At 41.6% G+C, this 20,663-nt stretch overlaps 2 protein-coding genes across 6 annotated transcripts in view; one reads left to right on the top strand and one right to left on the bottom strand.

Annotated features, from left to right (window-relative positions):
• KAT6B (lysine acetyltransferase 6B) overlaps positions 1 to 19,134 on the top strand; it is a 185,990-nt gene extending 166,856 nt beyond the window's left edge. For all 4 annotated transcript variants that reach the window (XM_063102116.1, XM_063102114.1, XM_063102113.1 and 1 more), the window contains 5 exons: positions 8,331 to 8,562; positions 8,880 to 9,039; positions 9,636 to 9,968; positions 12,172 to 12,463; positions 15,153 to 19,134. In XM_063102116.1, coding sequence (XP_062958186.1) covers positions 8,331 to 8,562; positions 8,880 to 9,039; positions 9,636 to 9,968; positions 12,172 to 12,463; positions 15,153 to 17,671 — 3,536 coding nt within the window. In that variant the 3' untranslated portion in view covers positions 17,672 to 19,134. The remainder of the gene's footprint in view (positions 1 to 8,330; positions 8,563 to 8,879; positions 9,040 to 9,635; positions 9,969 to 12,171; positions 12,464 to 15,152) is intronic.
• DUSP29 (dual specificity phosphatase 29) overlaps positions 8,715 to 20,663 on the bottom strand; it is a 49,160-nt gene continuing 37,211 nt past the window's right edge. The window contains exon 5 of one of the 2 annotated variants that reach the window (XM_063102120.1): positions 8,715 to 9,097. In XM_063102120.1, the coding sequence (XP_062958190.1) occupies positions 9,056 to 9,097 (42 nt within the window). In that variant the 3' untranslated portion in view covers positions 8,715 to 9,055. The remainder of the gene's footprint in view (positions 9,098 to 20,663) is intronic. The other variant, XM_063102122.1, reaches the window with a different exon arrangement.

The following is a 20,663-nucleotide window of genomic DNA, read 5'->3' as shown; positions in this document are numbered from 1 at the left end:
TTGCTTATTTATAAGAGGAAATAATTTTAAAATGCCACATTGATTTCATCTTTAAACAAAATTATTTGTAAATTTGTTTTTCCTAAAATATTCCAGAATTTAAAAGTGGTTTGAACTGTGGAAAATCACAAAAGTTCAAAGAGGAAGGCATTACTCTGATGTGTCTTTCTATTTTCTGTCATGTTGAAGGCCACGGCTCTGGTGCTTTACCATTACCTAACTGGAAATGCCTCTGAATGACGAATCAGAGCTTTCCTTGTGATAGGTAATGGGCTTCATAAACAATTTGGTTACTTCCCAAATATATTTAAGTAAACATTTTTTAAGTTCTTGCTTTCCCCAATTTTAATTTGGGCCTAAGTGATACTGACACAGTAACATCTCTTTTTTCTGTGATCATTTTGTCCAGTGTCACAGGTGCCTCATTTTCCTATCAAGGAAATTGACAGACTGAATCTGTTTCATAGTTGGTCATCTTCTTAGAAAGAAAAATTTTATTCTTCTAATACATTAGACCAGGACCTTGCTTGTGGTTATACATCTTACAGTAACAAATACTCCTCAGGTGAATATTTAACAAATTAAATGAAACATCTGTGAAGTATAGAATTCTCTTTACTGAGTGGGGCCATCCTTCTCCCTAGCCTCAAGAGTTTGTGTCTCCATTTCCCCAAGGCTTACCTTCTGCTTGGATCTCTCATAAGGCACCACTGCTACCACCACAGCCCTTGGGGTGGCAGAAATGGAAAAGTAGGATTAGTGCTACACCCCCTTTAATATTCTGGCCCAAGTATAGTCCCCAAGGCCCTTTTCTTAATGTAACCCATAATGTATCTGGAACCAGACTGGCCTGAGATAAACAAGAGTTGAGATTGTGTGGGACACAGACCATCTGTAGCTTTTAAAGCCCCCCATGTGATTCTGTTGTGCAACCAGAGTTGAGAACCACTGGGTCAGTCCAGAGGACAGGAAAAGGAGTGAAAAGAGAGGCACTGTCGCTGAATTCTGTGGTCATTATAAAAGTATGTTGACTCATCTTTGGTCTGTGGCTGTCTCACAGGGTCTTTAGCCCTCAGCCTGCTTCCATGCAACAGGTGCTGTCCTGGTCACTTCCCAACTCAGGAGCACATTCACAGATGTCACCCTGCTCAAGACAAGGTACCACAGAGAGAGGGGAGTCCCCTTTCCTGCCACCTGATGCCCTACTTGTGAGTTCACTTTCTATCCAAGCACCTACCTTTTCCCTGCATGACTGACATGCAGAATGACCACCTGCTTTAAGAGAGTCCATGTCACCCACAGAACGGTGGAAACCATCTGATAAACTCCAGCATAGTCTGTAAGCACATACACACCACAGAGCACCAGGGGAGGCATACCCCTGCCTACACCTTCCACAGGGGGAGTTGAAGGAAGACCACTCTTCTCCTGAGTGGACTTGGAGGGAGGAGTGGAGGGCGTTCAGTAAGAAAGACCAGTGGCCCCTCCATGTAACCAAGGAGGAGCTCAGCACTGCAGTGGTCTGCCAAGGAGCTTGTGGGATTCTTGAGAAGAAAGATCTAAGAGACGCTTAGAGAAACAGATGGGTGTGTGACCCAGGGCAGCCAGTCTTCCTTTCCCAAAGACCTGCTGTCTCCGCTCTCTCTGTTCACTGGCTCAAGCCAATTTCCTGGGGACACAATTGAGTCTTATAGAACATTTGGGTTTTTGTTTCATCTGTCTCTGGGTTCTGCTGAAGCCCTAAGCAGTCATTGTTTTTGTGGTTTGATGGGTTTGTTGTTTCCCAAGGGTAGTCCTTGAAGTTAAAGGACTTAATGGCCAAAGGGAATTTGAGGGCACAGAACTGTGCTTGCTGAGGACTTTCAGTCATCAGTTTCTTGAGACCATTCCTGAGGCAGAATTTGTTTTTTATGACCTCTTCCTTTAATTAAATTTGTATTGGGGTGGCTAGCTTGGAGGGAGAGGGAGCACAGTTATCTGGGATGGCGGACAACTGTCTGAGGCAGTGGATGGTTTTCAGGTGTCTTGGGCAAAAGGAAAAGGAAAGTATCTCTTCTCAGTCTGGCCACAGAGCAGTCTGTCTCCTGCCTTCTGTGCACATTTTCTTTCTTTCCTCTATGTTAAGGATATTTAGTCACCCAGATGATCACTTTGAGATTTCATTCATTCAAAATGTTGGATAATAATAACAATAGCTAACACATATATAGGGTTACTGTAATATGCCAAACACTGTTCTATATGCTTTGTATTAACTCATTTAATTCTTACAACAACTGTGAGAGATAGGTACAATTATTATCTGCATTTTGTGGATGAGAGATCTTTAGCACAGAGAGGTTAAATAAATTTCCCAAGACCACATAGCTGTGCATGGTGGGCCCCAGATTTCATTCTAGGTGGTCTGGCTCCAGAGCCCGTGCTCTTAGCCAACCATAGAGCCTTTTATGATTCATACCGTATTCAATATACTGTATGATGTACTGTTTTAAAATACCTGTGACTTTGTTGCCCAATTTTTAAAAATTCTTCTCATCTTTTCTGTAATGCGGATGGTCTCAGTATGGTCCAGAGAGTCTGCAAGGTCATAACTATTTTCAAAGTAATGCTAAGATACTATTTTTCCTTTCCACTCTCATGGGTGTACATTGGAGTTTTCCAGAAATTTCATGACCTGTGATATCATAACAGATTGAATACCAAAGCAGATACGAGAATCTAGCTGTCTTAAGCCAGATGTTGAAAAGATTTGCAAAATGTAAAATTTCTCACTCTTCTCACTATTTTTATTTATATTTTAAAGATGTCTTTTCCACAAAAATTATCTTAACACATAATGGGTTTTTTTTTTAATGGATTAATAAATATTTGTCAAATTTCTCAATAAAATCAATAGATGTAGTCATTATAAACGAAAGCTCTTTGGAGTCTTAAATAACTAATTAAAAGGTAAAGAGGTGCTGAGACCAAAATGTTTGAGACTCACTGATTTAATGTTCAAACCCTTGCTAGTCAAGTGTGGTCCATGGTATAGGAAGTTGTTGAAAATGTGGACTCTCAGGCCCCATACTAGACCTACTGAATCAGAATCCATGTTGTTACAAGAGGTGATTTGTTTTCACAGTGAGGGGTAAGAAGCACAGGTGTAGACTACATGGACGTATCGATTCAGCAACTCAGTCACCTCTAGCTAAATATCAGTCTCGTGGGGCTTTGGAGATTTCATTCTCCAGTTCTCTGCCACCAGGGAGCTGGGTGAGGCCTCACCTGTTTGAAATTCTTAAATTCCACTGTCTATTTAGTGGTTCTCCTTACTTCACAAGAAGGTTTGCACATCCTCATCAAAACCAGCAGCTCCAGAGCAGGGTTTATAGCGGTGGTCCTCAAACTTGTGTGCAACATGGCGGGGGGGGGGGGGGGGCGGCGCTTGTTAAAGCACACGTGCTGAGCCTTGCACCGAAGGTTTTGCTTCAGTAGGTCTGAGGTAGGGTCTGAGTTCTTGCAAGTTCCCAGGTTGTTGATGCTCAGTGCCTGGGAGACCACATGTTGGGACCTTGAGAAGCAATATTTATTCATGTAGTTATATAATTATAACAGGCCCATAGAACTGTGGGAGAGATGCCTTACATTTCCAGTTTCAAAATGTAAAATATCAGAAAAATTCAAATTTTCCAATTTTGCCAGGTAGGCATCTGTATTTTTTAATAAATAGAGAATAGTAACCTTCAGGTAGGTCATAGGTCATTTAGAACACTGCTGTTCTCTTAAAATGATGTGAGCGCTGAGGCTCAGCTTCCTTGTGCATTAATTGCAAAATCACCACAAAATTTAAACAAGGAGACATAAATAGCCTGTCAAGTTCATTTATCACTATTTAAACTGATAAAATGCCATTCATCCACTTGGTCACAGTGCTGCTCACCCCCTGAAACCAGTAACAGATGAGCGTAGACCAGTGAATTTCCGTCTCCAAGCACAAGATAACATGGTTAGAGTCCTCAGATTTCCTCTGCTCAAGAGCTGCCATAAATCTCTGGCCTGGTTTCTGTTCCCAGGCTTACAAACCCAGTGCTGTCTACTGATGTGGACCTTTCAGCAGGATTTGCTGAGCTAAACAGGTGTCTGATGAAAGGTGTGTAATCCTCGAAGATTATGTTCCCCTAAAAGCAGCTGGTGACCCCGAACTCACATAATCCAGACAGATGGGAGTAGCTTGCCAAAGTTTACACTTTTGTGTTTGAGGAAGTTCGTATGGTTTGGTTCCAGGATGTAGAAGATGGAGATGTGCAAGGGCGAGTGGCGGCTGCCTTGTGGGGGTTAGTCTTATCCACATCCAGACGCTTGCCTAAGAAGATGATTCCATTTCTGGTCCAGTCTACACTCTTGAATATCACCAGTTTAAAAGGAAGGACTTTCCATATTAAATGAGGGTTAACCTTGCAGTTATTATGCTGGGAGTTAAATTAATTTGGGAATTGAGTCTGCAAAAATAAATCTTGACCTTGTCTAGATAGTTCCTTTCTTATCCTAATGGATCTGTCTGTATGAAGACAACACTCTATTACTTTTTTTTCTCCCCCTGGGAGGGAGTTAACCATTTCAAACTCCGGGGATCAGGGCTAGTTAACATGAGAATCGATTCTCTTACTATAAGTAAGTCAGCCTTAGAGGTGAGGTACACTTGGGTCCTGTGAAGTACAGCGTAGAAAGTCTTACTTTTTGTAGACATCCCTTGTTCTTTTCCCTTTAAACAAACACCTTGATAATCTTTTGAATTAAGTGTGTGGTCTGTACGCTGAAACTCAGACCTCACCTTCCCCAGGGTAAGTAGTTCCAGCAAAGCAAAAGAGGAAGCCAGCTTTTGCTAGTGGCAGGATCGTTGATGTGAGTGAGGGGTTTATGGGCCACTCAGTTTTCAATTTACAAGGCTTATGTTCATGGAGTAAGTGCTGTTCACCAGCACCTCTGGCTGACAGGCAAGTTCAAGGGAATAATTTCAACAGCAGTTAATTATACTGCAGCTACTGGGATTTGTCCTCCAAACATCACTTTGTTTTCCATCTGAAACAGCCAGGCTTCCCCAGGGATAGTTGAGCTTCTCTGAAAGTATCCTGAGTTAAGGAGAGGTGTTAGAGCACCATGGGAACCTATTCACCAGGGGTGTACTGTACTTGTTTCAGATGCCTCAGGATAACACACTGGCTTCCAAGATAAGTGCTTTTTATTTCCCTGCATCTTAGATCAATTATTTGGAATCTTTTTGGTAAGTTAAATTTAAGAGCTGTAACTTAAATCACCATATCACTATAATCACTTAATAAGTAAAATGTTCTTACCAAAAATTATTCTGTCAATAAGCTATATCATAATCATGCTTGAAGAGCCTAGAAAAAGTAGAAAGAAACAAAAGATCGCAAGAAATTCCTTATTTAAAACATCCCGTGATATGAAGGTCAGAGTAGTGAAGTGCCACCAGCTGTAGCTTCTTCGAAGGGAAAAAAGTAGATAAAATTTGAATTGGTCTTACATGAACCTAGAGCACAAGTGGAGTAGACATGACACACACTTTTCTTCTAAGCTATGTAGTTTAGCATAATATAAGTGATTTCACTTAACTAGTGAGGAATAAAAAAATTATCCTTGGTTGTTTAGATTTTTCTGATGGATTCTACTTAAACCCAGAACTTTCACCTTTGGGAGGAGACTTTGTGGACTTCCAAATGGCTCTTAGCATAAGCATCAGTTCCTTCCACTAGTTCTAAATCCCTTGAGGGACTCATGAGTCAGAGAGAGGAAGGGAAAACTCCCTATAGGCAGTGCCAGGGTCCCTTAGGACAGTGGCCTTATGTGGTCTGCAGTGTTGGTGCACATCATGCCTGGAGACCCACCTGACGTGTTCTGGTTGGAATTTGGCTTTGCAGTTGTTTTTCCCCAGCACCCAGGAATATCACCTCCTGGCAGGTGCTGGCAGCCTCCCTGCTCCGTCCCAGCCTTTGCCAGCACGCTGCAAGGGTTTTGCTGGGAAAGACCAATGGGCTCAGTGTATCCATGCTCATTGGGGTTCGTCACCTGCCGCAACCTCTCCCGCCTGCCTCAGGCCCCGGGATTCTTCTGCGGTGGTACCACAGACCGCGGTCTGTATCCAAGGGAGTGTCCCAAGAGACAGCCACTTAACATGGTAGGGGAAGCAGGTGCTGAAAAAGGTTTATGCCTAAATGCTCCCCATAGATCCCAAGTTGCCTGCTAGTCTGAGTGGCCTGACCTGTGTAGGCTCAGGCCCTGATGAGGTGTATCTGTGCTGCCTCAGGCTGTGAAAACATGAGCAGCTGGGTAAAGTGTGGTTTTTCGGGATTCTGGCTGCTTCCTCTTAGTCCAGAGTAAGGGTTGTGGGAAGGGTTGACAGAACAAAGAAAAACCTGTGTTTCCTGGGTAAGGTCGCTCATCACAGTATGGGGTGACAGGTAGGGAGGGGGCACATACCACCTTCTGAACACTCTGGTTGTACAGAAATCTTTCTGCTGGACTGAGAGGGGGGTTTTCTGTCTCCAACTGTGGAGTTCAGGTAAGCGCCAGTTAGGGCCTGGAGACTTTCATATTCACTGCAGGAGACTTTTAATTGTGGGATCTCATGGACAAAAGAGGGCGGTTACATATCCACAGTTTTATGGTTCTCTCCCCTGCAGGAGTACAGAGCTGGACCTCCAGCCGACTGAGTAAATTTCTCAGCATGTGCCAAGCACTTTAGGAGGCAGGTGACGAATGTGCCAATTATTTGTGCTCTGAGGTTTGGGCTCCCTTCATACTCTGACAGAAAGAGCTCTTCTCTCTGTCGACAGGACACGATATGGGCTGGCTTTGGCACAGTGGCCATCAATGTTAGCATTCCTGACACACTGCTATTGAAAGCCTCAGTCTGCAGCCAAATGACGTGTCGACAGTGGTTTGACTGTAAAATGTCATGGTTCTTGTTTGCATTCAGTCAACACTTTGCACTTAAACATGAGTTAAAGAGACAAATAAGTCAAAAGACTTCTGCAAAATCTAAAGTTAAATTTATGTCTATTCTTTATAATGGCATTCAGATTAAAGCTATCAAAATGCAAAATGCTCTGATTATACCTGTCTAGGGTTGAGGTTGGATTTCTTGTTCTATATTTCTGCAATATTTGCAGTGATTTTGACAGGTAGGGAAATACTTCAGAGGCATTGATTTCTCCTTGTAACAAAAAAACTAAAATTGAGAAAAATCTTGTGAATGCAGCCATTTTGGAAATGTAGATAAAGAAGAAAAATGCGGAAGATTTGGGGGGTTTACAGAGCAGCATGATCTTGTAATTGCTGCCACCTACTGTATGTGGTTGATGTTGGTTTAAATTTAGGAAGTTCATGAAGGTGAGGCTGTTGAAATAGATAATTAGAGCAAGGTAGACATCATTAGTTTATAGCATTCCTTCTCTACTCCATAAGTGGCTCTTAATTACCGAGACAGCCGCCAGCTTTCATTCATTACCTTCAAGTGGATTTAACGTTTTTTTCATTTTAAAGTTCCTTTGCCAAGGAACCTTCACAGTAATGCTGTAGAATGCGTTCAAAAGCTTACCATCCTGGGGAATTTTCTGAGTATACATGAAATCGTTTGTTTTAAGGAGTTGTTTTGTTTTGTTTAATTTGCAGAAGCAACGTTCTAGGGTTGGATTATAAATTAATTTCCATGAAAGAGGTGAAAATAGAGCTAGTGGAGCTGATGTGAGTTGTAGCAGTTGACTTGAAAGACATTCTTTTATTAGTCCTAAAACAAAGCTTCAGATCAACCGGCTAGTTAAATGTAACAAGCAATATAGACTCTGAGTCAACAGAGGCCCTTCTCTTTTATTAAGACCCAGCTGTCAAAGGGTCATTAGGTCCTTCCTGTGGAAAACAACTTGCCCATTAATGTTTGGGGTGGTCCCTGGTCAGGATTTCTGAGTAAGTGTCTGACATTTAGTGTTTGAAAGAATCTAAAACTGGTGGGAGACTTGGATGTTGAGACTTACCAGAAGCAATGTCTTCAACCTTAGCTTTTATTTTTTGTTAAATATGCCACAGTGTATGTTTGGAATGCTGCCGCTGGCTGTGTGAATTTACTTGTAGTACTGCTATAAAAGATTCAGAAGCATAAACTTCATGGAGATTAAATGACTACAAGTGGGAAGAGGTTACATACGTAAAGTGAATGCACTTCTCTGGTGTGATGTTTTCACCTTGTTGCTACTTCTGTTATTTCTAGTGGCTCCTGGTCTAAGCTCTGGAAACACCACAGTGAGGTGGTCTTTTCGCTTTTTCTGCCCTAGGCTATTTGCTTTCTAGAAGAGAAGGCCAAGCAGGGTCTCCTGAAAAGCCACTGTCTGATCTGGGCCGTCTCTCCTACCTGGCTTATTGGAAGAGTGTCATCTTAGAATATCTCTACCACCACCACGAGAGGCACATCAGCATCAAGGCAATTAGCAGAGCTACAGGCATGTGCCCTCATGACATCGCCACCACTCTGCAGCACCTCCATATGATTGACAAGAGAGATGGCAGGTGAGCACCGAGACTCTGGGCGGCACTGCTGCCTCTCAAGCGTCTCACCCCGGAAAGAGTACCCGGAGGTTGGGCGCATTCATTCCAGCTGAAGTTCAGAAGCTCCTTAAGAGTATTACCAAAACTCTTTCTCCGAAAGAGAAAACATGAAATGACCCTTTTTTGCTGCTTTTATTTAAATATGTTGTACCCTTTCATTGGTGTACTTTAGGATTTTTCTAACCCAGGTTATATTAGTGCTAGTGTATGTCAGTACGTGAAGGCAAAATGAAATTTCATCTTTTGATTGTACTTTGTTTTGCCTTACCACATTACAGATTTGTCATCATTAGAAGGGAAAAGTTGATACTGGGCCACATGGAAAAGCTGAAAACCTGTTCCCGAGCCAATGAACTTGATCCAGAGAGTCTGAGATGGACCCCGATTTTAATTTCTAATGCCGCAGTTTCCGAAGAAGAGCGAGAAGCTGAAAAAGAGGTAATGATTGGCTTCATCATCCTGAGTTGTGTGACTTCAGTCTTGTAGCATTCTTAACCTAAGAAAATGATTAACATCATTGTCAAAAGCTTGGTTATGCAGAGATAGCTCGTTAAATGATATGGCACTAATTCATGCTAACTGAGGTTATGGGGTAGGACATGATAATTTTATTGAATTGAGTATGAAAAATGAAACATTTATCATTGATCGCAAAGTAGCATTTTTCACTACTGACAGTATGTAATCAGATCAAGTTTGGTGCTGAGCTCCAAGGCTGCAGTGTCAATCGATTTTTTGTGTTTATGAACTTGCTCAAAGTGCTCCATGCCAGTGAGCATGTAATGTAGTGATAAAGGGCTCAAATCAATTCGCTGCATCATTAATACTGCTAAATATCCCATGAAACCCAATCTTCTTTGATTTGTTATCCTAACTGATGCGAAAGGGTCCTGAGATGCAGTGGCTGGAATTTGCTTGGCTGGCTGACTGTCCTGATCAGAACCAACTTAGAGACGCTTTGCCATTGATCCTTAGAGGCTCTGGCTGCGTAACTGCCCTCTCACCAGCCTACCATTTTTACCCTCCCCGCTTAGGCTGAGCGGCTAATGGAACAAGCTAGCTGCTGGGAAAAGGAGGAGCAAGAAATCCTGTCATCTAGAGCTAACAGTAGGCAATCACCTGCAAAAGTACAATCGAAAAATAAATATTTGCATTCCCCGGAGAGCCGGCCAGTGGCAGGGGAGCGAGGGCAGCTGATGGAGCTGTCTAAAGAGAGCAGTGAGGAAGAGGAAGAGGAGGAAGAGGAGGAAGAAGAGGAGGAAGAGGAGGAGGAGGAGGAAGAGGAAGAAGAGGAGGAGGAAGAAGAAAATGTTCAGAGCTCTCCCCCTCGATTGACTAAACCACAGTCAGTTGCCATAAAGAGAAAGGTATGTGTCTGTTTAGATTTTCACTCTGTGAGTTGCTTCCAATCAAATCTTATTTGTCATTGAAAACATTCTATCTATTAGTATTTGTTTCACTCTCTGTTCTTTAGATGTAGTTTATATGTACCCAGCCCCTCTGATCATATATCATAATCGTTTATCTTACGGTCATGATTGTGTTTACTTTTTGAGGTTTGTTAGTGCTGTGACAGGAAACCAGGGACAGGCCTGCTTTCTAGTCGTGTAGTCAGTGCCACCTGCTGGTCTGCAGGAGCAGAGTAAATCAGGTTATGGGAACAGAAAGGGGCCCCAGAGAGCATGTAAACTGTCCTTCAAGGCCTAGAAAGGCCAGACTTATCCAAGGTCACATGATTCACTAGAGACAGAACCAGAACCAGCTGAGCATTCAAGACTCCAAGCCCAGTGATCTGATGCAGTTTCTTTCTCTTGTTCTTGGCATAGAATTTTTAGAAGGTATTTGTTAGAAGGCCCTTGATTTTGATGGTAATATTTTGCATTTGTGGCCAACTACACGTTACTGAAATTTCCCATGTCTTAGTAGCCTGGTGTTTTCTCTAGATATACCATATCATCTCCAGTGGTACCAAAAGTAAAAAATTGATTTTGTCTTTAGGCAGTTGCTTACCAGATCTGATATCTTTGTCCTCAATATCTGTGACATAGAAAGGGGCCAGATGTTGTTAGTATAGCCAAGACTAATAGAGCTAACACGGTACAAGCTAAGGCTCTGCCCTGAGGACATCCTCTGTGGGGTCTGTCAAGGAATTTGCTCCTCTAATCCCAGCTCAGTGCTTTTCCTTTAAAGGTGGCAGTCTTCTAGTGGAAGTGCTAGAATGTGGTAGAAAGGAACATCCCATAAAATGGACTTCAGGCTTCTGAATAATGTTTTAATTTCTTACGAGGAGAATGTATTTGTGTACTATGTATATAACAAAAGAAACTTGTTGTAAAAACATCAAAAATAAGAATCATCCCAGGCATGATGTGGACTACTGCCATTTGAATGGACTCAACCTAAAGAAAACCAGTTCTTTATATTGTTTATACTCATGTTTGGGAAAATTCTAGTGGACTAGGGACGGCAGGCAGACTGGAGGGATCAGTAACCATAAATGTTAAATTACAGAATGTGATGCGCAGGCTTATATGCATTCTTCAGTGAACATTCACAGGGTTAAAAATGTAATACACAATAATTCTTGGATACAGTTTACCTGCAGGTTGGATTTTAACCAAGCATATTCAAACATTCTTTGCAGTGTATTTTCAACAAATTTTGGGCTCGTTATCGACAGATTATATTTTAGCAGCAAATCTACCTGTTATTCCTGTATTTGAATTTTGATTCATTAAATACTTTTTTGCTTGGGAAAAAATATTTTATAATTGCAATTATGAAGCATCATTTGTGCCAATCTTCAGTGCAAATAGGAAAAAATACTTTTATAAATAAGACATCCTACGTTTACATTTGTATAAAGACAACATCTTATATTTTAACTTTTTTAGGTACCATCTTATTTGTTTAACTTTTTTAGGTGCCTTTTATATTAAGATATTTTACAAAATTGTCAGTTGCTCATAGCCACCAATACACGACTTTTTTGACATTTGAAACAGTAGAGTAATCCTTTCTTCCAGTGCCCTTTCCTTTCTTTCCTTTTCATGGTTTCTGAAGTACTGTGAAATGGGAACAAGCAGGCTAGTCCTGTATCAGATCTCCCATAGTGCTTTGCATTTAGTGGGTATTCCTTGAACAGTTTTCAAGTATTAAATGAGTGATCTGCTGGCTAGCTAATTATTGGAGTATTTATAGAAACACTGAGGTCTGTGGTAACCTTAATGTCTATGATGTATAGGATATTGAAGCCAGCAAGTACCACTTGGAAAATGTATGCTAGAAAAGCAAAGCTTGGCTTTTCAAATCACCAGTCAGGCTGCTAGGATGTTCTCTCTCAAAGCATCTGCTTGAGTAAACAACTGTTTTATTTGGAAAACACTTGCCTATGTAGTTGGAGCCCAAGAGGGATGTTAAACAGCAAATGGAAGGTTAAGTACAAAGGCATTACAGCTGTCTTTACGTGTAAGATTCTCAGACATGCGTTTAGTACATGTTTGCTGCATATTGACTCAACCATTTAATTTCTCATGAGCTCTTATGTGTTATGTTTGGAATTAATTTCAGAGGCCTTTTGTACTAAAGAAGAAAAGGGGCCGTAAACGCAGGAGGATCAACAGCAGCGTAACAACTGAGACCATTTCTGAGACAACCGAAGTTCTGAATGAGCCCTTTGACAATTCAGATGAGGAGAGGCCAATGCCACAGCTGGAGCCCACCTGTGAGCTTGAAGTGGAGGAAGACAGCAGGAAGCCAGTCCTGAGAAAAGCATTTCCACATCAGCCTGGGAAGAAAAGACAAGCGGAGGAAGAGGAGGAAAAAGACAATCATTGCTTTAAGAATGCTGACCCTTGTAGAAGTGAGTAGAGGAATCATAAAAATCTTACCCTTGTGAATATCTGTATATGACTTACTGCTGAAAATAGTGTCCTGGAGTTATACCCAAAGGCATCTGTGAGGTTGTACCAGCACACCTGTGAAATAAGTGCTCATCTGTCCTTTCTCAATCATACTTGAGAGTGGTTTCATCTTACTTTCAGAAACTGGCTTATCCCTGAAAACTTGAAGTCTGTCTGTAAGAAACACATTGCATTTCCTTGATTCTAATATGTACCTTTTTTTCACATTAATATTTCTGAAATCAGGGTATATATTAGTGTGAGTATTGAATGCCGTAGTTTTTTTCCTAGAAAAACAAGTATTAGTAAATCAATGATGCACCAGATAATCAGTATTGTCTTAGTATGAGGGTACTTCAGAAATTTCTTGGAAGAATGGAATTAAAAGGTAATACAAATCCTTCCATGAACATTTTGAAGACCCTTGGTATTTTCCACTATCAAGAATCATATAAACTTACTAACATCTTCAGTATTAGCTTTGATAATATAAGGTAACATGGAAATCAGGAAATCGTCCTTCCTTTTAAGTTGACAGGGACACTTCTACCCCATCTCTAAAAAAATACTGAATGCCAGTGAATGGTCTTTGATGTCCCATTTAAAAGCAACCATCTCTTGCCTGTCAGGTTGGGAACTGTGCCCCCAGCTGAATCATGAGAACTTACGGGATGGTCTCTCTATAGCTGGAGTGACTCTATCCAAAACTTATTCCAGTCTGGGGAACAGGCCATCTGATTTCCCTAGGAACTACAGGTATTACTGTAGCTTTTGAAAAGCCACAGTTATAAGAACGTAAGCAAGCACTTTCTTGACTTTCTTAATTAACAGAAATGCTATTGCTGCATACAGTATCATATTGAGGGAGTGACATCTTACCCTAGGTATAGAGAAACCAAGCCTCACTCTGTGGTTTCTTTAAACAAATGAACATACAGACAACAACAAATTGCAATGAGCTCAGGTTTTGAATGGAAATAGAGCTTATTTCCACTTCTTGGCTGTCTTCTCAGCAGCCTGTGGATGAATCTTCACTGCCTTTGCTCCCACAGTGTGCCATTTACCTTTCACAATTCTAAGTGGCCATATTACACCCGATTCCTTTCAGGATCTTCTTTCTTAAAAATAATTATCAGAAAACTCATCATCTCATTTAGGGAAGTGTTCCTACAAAAGCTGGTAGGTCCAGTAGCATGTGGAATAAGGATGTGGAATCTAGGGACATGGCGTGGCTAGAATGTGCCAGTTGTGAATAGAAATGAAACAGTCTGAACATCTTGAGGTGACTGTTAACTCGAGCATGGTACTTGGCACTTCTGAAGGAATCATTCTGTGTCATTTATGCATTTTTTTCAGCTAGCCAGTTTGAATCTAACTCAGGTAAATTTATCTGAAATCCTTTTATTATGTAAGTGAGCTAGAACTCGCCCTGTTAATGCGCTAATTGGATTAGAAGTCACTCCATTCCAGCAAAAGGGACATCTCTGGTCCACGTTGATTGTTAGATTTTATTTTTGCTCTCCAAATAGTGTTTCTAATAAGGCTATTGCTCTTTATAGAGCGTTTTCCTTTATTATTTTTTTTTTAAAAGATGACCAGTAAGGGGATCTTAACCCTTGACTTGGTGTTGTCAGCAGCACGCTCTCCCAAGTGAGCTAACTGGCCATCCCTATATAGGGATCTGAACCCTTGGCCTTGGTGTTATCAAAAGCTTTTTCCTTTAAGTTAACTACTGATTCTAGGAGATTGGTGTGGTCTTTATCTTTCTAAAGCTCTTAAGAACACTTGGGTGTTTTATATGTATATTTATTCTTATATTTATTTGTTTGCTTATATTTATATGTGCCTATTAAGTACAGTAAAAATAAGATTAGCTGCACTGAAATGAACTTCACAATTATGGTTTGTTTCTAATTGTTTTTAATATTGAAACCTTACATTTGAGCAGCATACTGATCCAAGATACAATGTGGACAGAATTGTGATAAAAAGAATATCTGTATTTTAAATGTTCAGTAATTTCATAGTAATTACGTTGTAGTTTATGTCATGCAAAAAGGATGATCCTAAAAATGATGATTACAGATGCATTTGTTTTGGGTATTTATTCATTTGTTTCAGAGGTACACAGTTTTATTTTTATGGCAGAGAGAACATTCAAATCAAAGTTAATAATGTCACCTGAGATCATTTAAATCCAGTAAATGTCCACAAACAGAAGTTCACTTTCTCAGGATAGATATGCAAGTTAGGCTTCTAGTCTTTTTCCAGTACAGTGGTGATTTGGATATGAGCTAGCATGAATCCCTTTCCCCTGCATTTCATAATTAGTAAATGTTCAAATTGATTTTTTTTACAGCACAGAACTCCAGGCTTTTGCATCAGAGAATGTCTTGTTTGTTAAATAAGTTTATTATAGTTGCCTGTATCCATGTGCTGCTCCCTATATGTTATTTCCTCAGGCCTAGGTTATTTACTTGGTGTATACCACAATATTATTCTACATTATACTTGATTATGTCTACTATCAACTCTTAAAATGCTAAATCGAAAGCAATGCTTGCTAATTAATTTAGAGGAATGAATTCAAGTTGTTGTTATGCTTGCTAAGACTTTGTTTTCTTCCTTCCCCTCTGTCTCTTCACTAAGACAATACAGATGATGATGCACATAACTTGAAAGAAGGCAGTAAAGACAATCCCGAACCTCTAAAGTGCAAACAAGTATGGCCAAAAGGAACAAAGCGTGGTCTGTCTAAGTGGAGACAAAACAAAGAAAGGAAGACCGGATTTAAACTGAATTTGTACACCCCACCAGAAACGCCCATGGAACCAGATGACCAGGTAACGGTGGAAGAACAGAAGGAGACTTCAGAAGACAAAATCAGCCCCACTCCCATCGGAATTGAGGAGGAGGTCAAGGAAACAGTGGAAGCCCTGCTGCCTGGGGATGAAAACAGAAGGGAAGACACGTGTGCGCCTGTAAGTCCAAACACATCACCAGGTGAAAAACCAGAAGATGATCTAATCAAAGCCGAGGAGGAAGAGGAGGAGGAGGAGGAGGAGGAAGAAGAAGGAAGTGGAGAAAAAGACCCAAAAGGTGCTAAAAGTCAGGGAAAAAAAGAACCAGAAGTTTCCATGGGAAAAGAAGACGCCATGCGTTTGGATGATCATGAAGAGGAGGAGGAAGAAGAGGAAGAGCCATCTCACAATGAGGATCATGATGCGGACGATGAGGATGACAGTCACATGGAGTCTGCCACAGTGGGGAAGGGAGAGCTCCCAAGAGAAGCCCTCAAAGAAGTACTGGAAAACCAGGAGGGTTTTTTAGACCTTAGCGTTCAGCCTGCCCATTCGAACCCAGAGGTCTTGATGGATTGTGGCGTTGACCTTGCAGCTTCATGTAACAGTGAGCCTAAGGAGCTTGCTGGGGACACTGAAACTGCACCCGAATCTGATGAGGAACCCCCTGAAGAACAGGCACAGAAGCAGGACCAAAAGAACAGTGAAGAAGTAGATTCAGAGTTCAAAGAGGGAAACACAGCAACCATGGAAATCGACTCAGAGACTGTCCAGGCAGTTCAGTCTTTGACCCAGGAGAACAGCGAACAGGATGACACCTTTCAGGATTGTGCTGAGACTCAAGAGGCCTGTAGAAGCTTACAGAACTATACCCATGCAGACCAAAGTCCACAAATCGCCACCACCCTGGATGATTGCCAGCAGTCAGACCACAGCAGCCCGGTTTCATCCGTGCATTCCCATCCTGGCCAGTCAGTACGTTCTGTCAACAGTCCAAGTGTCCCTGCCCTGGAAAACAGCTATGCCCAAATCAGCCCAGATCAAAGTGCCATCTCAGTGCCATCTTTGCAGAACATGGAAACCAGCCCAATGATGGATGTTCCGTCCGTTTCAGATCATTCGCAGCAAGTCGTAGACAGTGGATTTAGTGACCTGGGCAGTATTGAGAGCACAACTGAGAACTACGAAAACCCAAGCAGCTATGATTCTACTATGGGTGGCAGCATTTGTGGAAATGGCTCTTCACAGAACAGCTGCTCCTATAGCAACCTCACCTCTAGCAGTCTGACACAGAGCAGCTGTGCTGTCACCCAGCAGATGTCCAATATCAGTGGGAGCTGCAGCATGCTGCAGCAGACCAGCATCAGCTCTCCCCCGACCTGCAGCGTCAAGTCTCCTCAAGGCTGTGTGGTGGAGAGGCCTCCAAGCAGCAGCCAGCAGCTGGCTCAGTGCAGCATGGCTGCTAACTTCACCCCACCCATGCAGCTGGCTGAAATCCCCGAGACGGGCAACGCCAACATTGGTTTATATGAGCGAATGGGTCAAAGTGATTTTGGGGCTGGGCATTACCCACAGCCGTCAGCCACCTTCAGCCTTGCCAAACTACAGCAGTTAACTAATACACTTATTGATCATTCATTGCCTTACAGCCATTCTGCTGCTGTGACTTCCTATGCAAACAGTGCCTCTTTGTCCACACCATTAAGTAACACAGGGCTTGTTCAGCTTTCTCAGTCTCCACACTCTGTCCCTGGAGGACCCCAAGCACAAGCTACCATGACCCCACCCCCCAACCTGACTCCTCCTCCGATGAATCTGCCACCGCCTCTTTTGCAACGGAACATGGCTGCATCAAATATTGGCATTTCCCACAGCCAAAGACTGCAAACCCAGATTGCCAGCAAGGGCCACGTCTCCATGAGAACCAAGTCAGCATCTCTGTCACCAGCCGCTGCCACCCATCAGTCACAAATCTATGGGCGCTCCCAGACTGTAGCCATGCAGGGTCCTGCACGGACTTTAACAATGCAAAGAGGCATGAACATGAGCGTGAACCTGATGCCAGCCCCAGCCTACAATGTCAACTCTGTGAACATGAACATGAACACTCTCAATGCCATGAATGGGTACAGCATGTCCCAGCCGATGATGAACAGCGGCTACCACAGCAATCATGGCTACATGAATCAAACACCCCAGTACCCTATGCAGATGCAGATGGGCATGATGGGAACCCAGCCATATGCCCAGCAGCCAATGCAGACCCCGCCCCACAGTAACATGATGTACACGGCCCCCGGACATCATGGCTACATGAACACAGGCATGTCCAAACAGTCTCTCAATGGGTCCTACATGAGAAGGTAGACAACATGGGCAGTCCACAAAACCCACTGGGCATCACTATTGGATTGATCTGCACAAATTACCTTTGAAGAGTACGATTTCAAAACCAGCAATTGGTGTGAATGCAAAAACATTTGTTGGCACCATTTATTTAAAAAAAAAAAAAAAAAAAAAACTGTATGCAGCAGAAAGCCTTATACAAGTTGTTTTTCTTTTTTTTTTTCCTTTTTCTTTTTTGGTACCTTTGTTTCTGTTACTTTTATATAAAATTCTCTACAAAGGAAGGCCTCTCTTTGGACTACAGTTTGGAGGCAGCCACTTCTTGTGCCTGCTTCCATTACACAATGTGGATATCAAGCCCCCCCAAATTATCCATTTTAATATTGAACCTAGAGCTTTTTTTTTCCTTCCCTGTCCACTCCATGTAAATGCCTTTAGCATTTCAGTTATTGTATATTTTGTTTAAGGTGACACTTCAGCATGCCGCTAATGTCTTTGTTAGTGACAGTGCATTTTGTAGTACTGTACAAGTGTTGTGCTAACAGTAAGCCATTTCTTAAGTTTTTTGCCTTGATTAGGGTGCCCTAATTTGAGGGTTTAAATAAAACTATATTTTTGTTAATTATAAAACTGTAAAGAGCTATAAAAAGCTATTCCCATTTGGTTAGTCAAAAGGGTTTTATTGCTAAATGTTTGGTGTAAAGTTGAGACCCTCTTCCATTTTGGTGACAGATTTCTTTGGGGAAAAGGCAGCTTTCTGTTTTATAAATGCAGACTTCTGTTTATTGAATGAAGCATATCTCAGTGTTTATCTGTCAGGTTTTGAAACATTTCATATATGTCCAAATACTTGGCAGGATTTAAAAAAAATAGTGAATTTGGTGTAAAGTTGCTATTTTATGGAAATGCCTCTAACTTTACATTTTCATTCCATCTGTAGATTTTTCTATCTTTATAAAATATTGGAGTTATTTTTTAAGGAAAAATAGAGAAGTAGCTTGTGAATAGCTCAAACTAAGCTTACAAATCGCATGTAAAAAAGCAAAAAAGTTATTTGTGTCTGTTTATATTGCTTCCTTTTTGTAGCCTTTGTACCTGTACAGGGTGACAGTAAGGGCCAAGCAGGAGAGGCGTAATCCTTGTATAAAATAGGAGCCAGCGACACTCTTGTATTTATCTGTTCTCTTTTTAGTCAGTCACTTCAAAAAAAACAAAAAAACAAAAACAAAAAAAAGCTGTACATTTTAACATAAAATAAATTATGATGAGCCATTTTTAGCCTCTTGTGTCCTGTCATATTATGATTGATAGAGAATGACCAATTGAACTGTATCATGTGTCACATCTCAGAACACATACACATTTTGGGAAAATAAATTATTTAGTGTAAATTGGAGTTATGAGATTTTCTGATTTGTTTTGACTTTGGGGAAGGGGTTGGCAATAAATAAGAGTAATATCTAATAAAACCATCACATATACCAAATACCTATTTAATAAATTAATTTATAATGGATTTTAATGCTTTTCATGAAAGTTTATTTTATGCGAGCGCATACCTTCTGTATGCCATTGTCTTTAAAATAAAGTGAAATTGTTTTTTCTTTTTGACTTTGATCTTCATTTGCAAAGAGATCCCACATGAATATCCAGTTGCCTCATTTGCATAAACCCCTCAGCCTAGTACTGTGGTAGCAAACTCCATTTTTATAAAGACTAATACCCAAAAGTACCAAATTTGAGATTGTATGTTTCAAAAATCATTTTCTTAAAAAATGTGTGAAAGTTTGCTCTGTCGTGAATGATTGGTTGTATGTTTTCTTTAGAACCTAAACTTACATCAAAAAAAAAAAAAACCTGAATGTTCACAAACATTATTTTATGGCATTCAGAGAAAGTTCTGTATGAGTGTTTAAGGCATTTGATTATTCAAGTGACAAGTCTAGAAATGAACACGTGGCTTGGCACCCATGTGAAACTGGCCCGTTAAGTGTCTAAACAGGGTTGCTTATGACCCTCCTGTTAAGCAAGTCACAACTTTTATTCCTCTTGGAGGAAAAAAAAGTTGCTTTTTGTTCAACACAAAATAATTAGGTGTTGTACAGAGACAGACACCTTAAAGAGGACTCAAAACTGAAAAGGCAGGGTAGTGCATACAGTTGGGGCATAAAAGGCCCCATGTAGGGGGAAGATGACTAATGGAGTTTTGTTTGCATCATGCTGTCACCCTTATTATTTCCTTTAACAATGATTACAAAGCATATTGGGTTTAGTATTGAGATTTTTCTCTCAGTCCTTTCATCTGTAGTGGCTGAGGGAGGGCTTCCAAGAAGACTCTTCTGTAAGAGTTGTTGTTGCAAAGGGACAAGAGAGTGCTTAGGGCACTGTGCTGATGGAAAGGGAAACCTTGAATCCATCTGCAGAGTGGGAAGTGCTGGTGTCTGCTCATGTGAATCAGCTGCTGCATCGGTTCTGGAGTGGCCAAGGGTCCGGGCTGCCCAGTGGGCAGCACAGCCAGCAAGAGGCTGCCTGAGCATGGGAGGCTGCCTGTGGGGCCAGATCACAATCTGACTGGGACGCTGCACAAAGCCTCCTGCAGGCCCCACCTTGAAACTGTCACATATACATTGAGTTTCTTTCCTCTTGTGTTAAGATTCTTTGGGGGCTGATTCCCCTCTGTGTTCCCTTTGGCAGTGGCCTGCTAATCACACCCTTTGGTTTGTCACATCTGGGCGCCATTGGCCCCACACCCTGCCTGCTGCACAGTCCTCTAGGGAGCTTGTGGACAAGTCCCAGGCACGGCCCCAAACCTGCCAGACCAGAACCGAAGAAAAGCACTGGGACACCTTGTGTTTCCCACGCTCCCTAGGGACTGCAGCATAGCCAGGTTTGGGAGCCCCTCTGCCGGCCCCAAGTCCCAACATTCCTCAACAGAACAGAAAGGCTCCACCTAGACAGAGATTGCTGATCTGAGATGACCTCAGCACACTCTGCAGTCTCCTGTTCACTTACC

The sequence above is a fragment of the Cynocephalus volans genome, chromosome 7, assembly GCF_027409185.1.
Source record: "Cynocephalus volans isolate mCynVol1 chromosome 7, mCynVol1.pri, whole genome shotgun sequence".
Lineage (NCBI taxonomy): Eukaryota > Metazoa > Chordata > Mammalia > Dermoptera > Cynocephalidae > Cynocephalus > Cynocephalus volans.
Note: the sequence above shows the minus strand (reverse complement) of the source record. Positions and strands in the feature narration are given on the sequence as shown.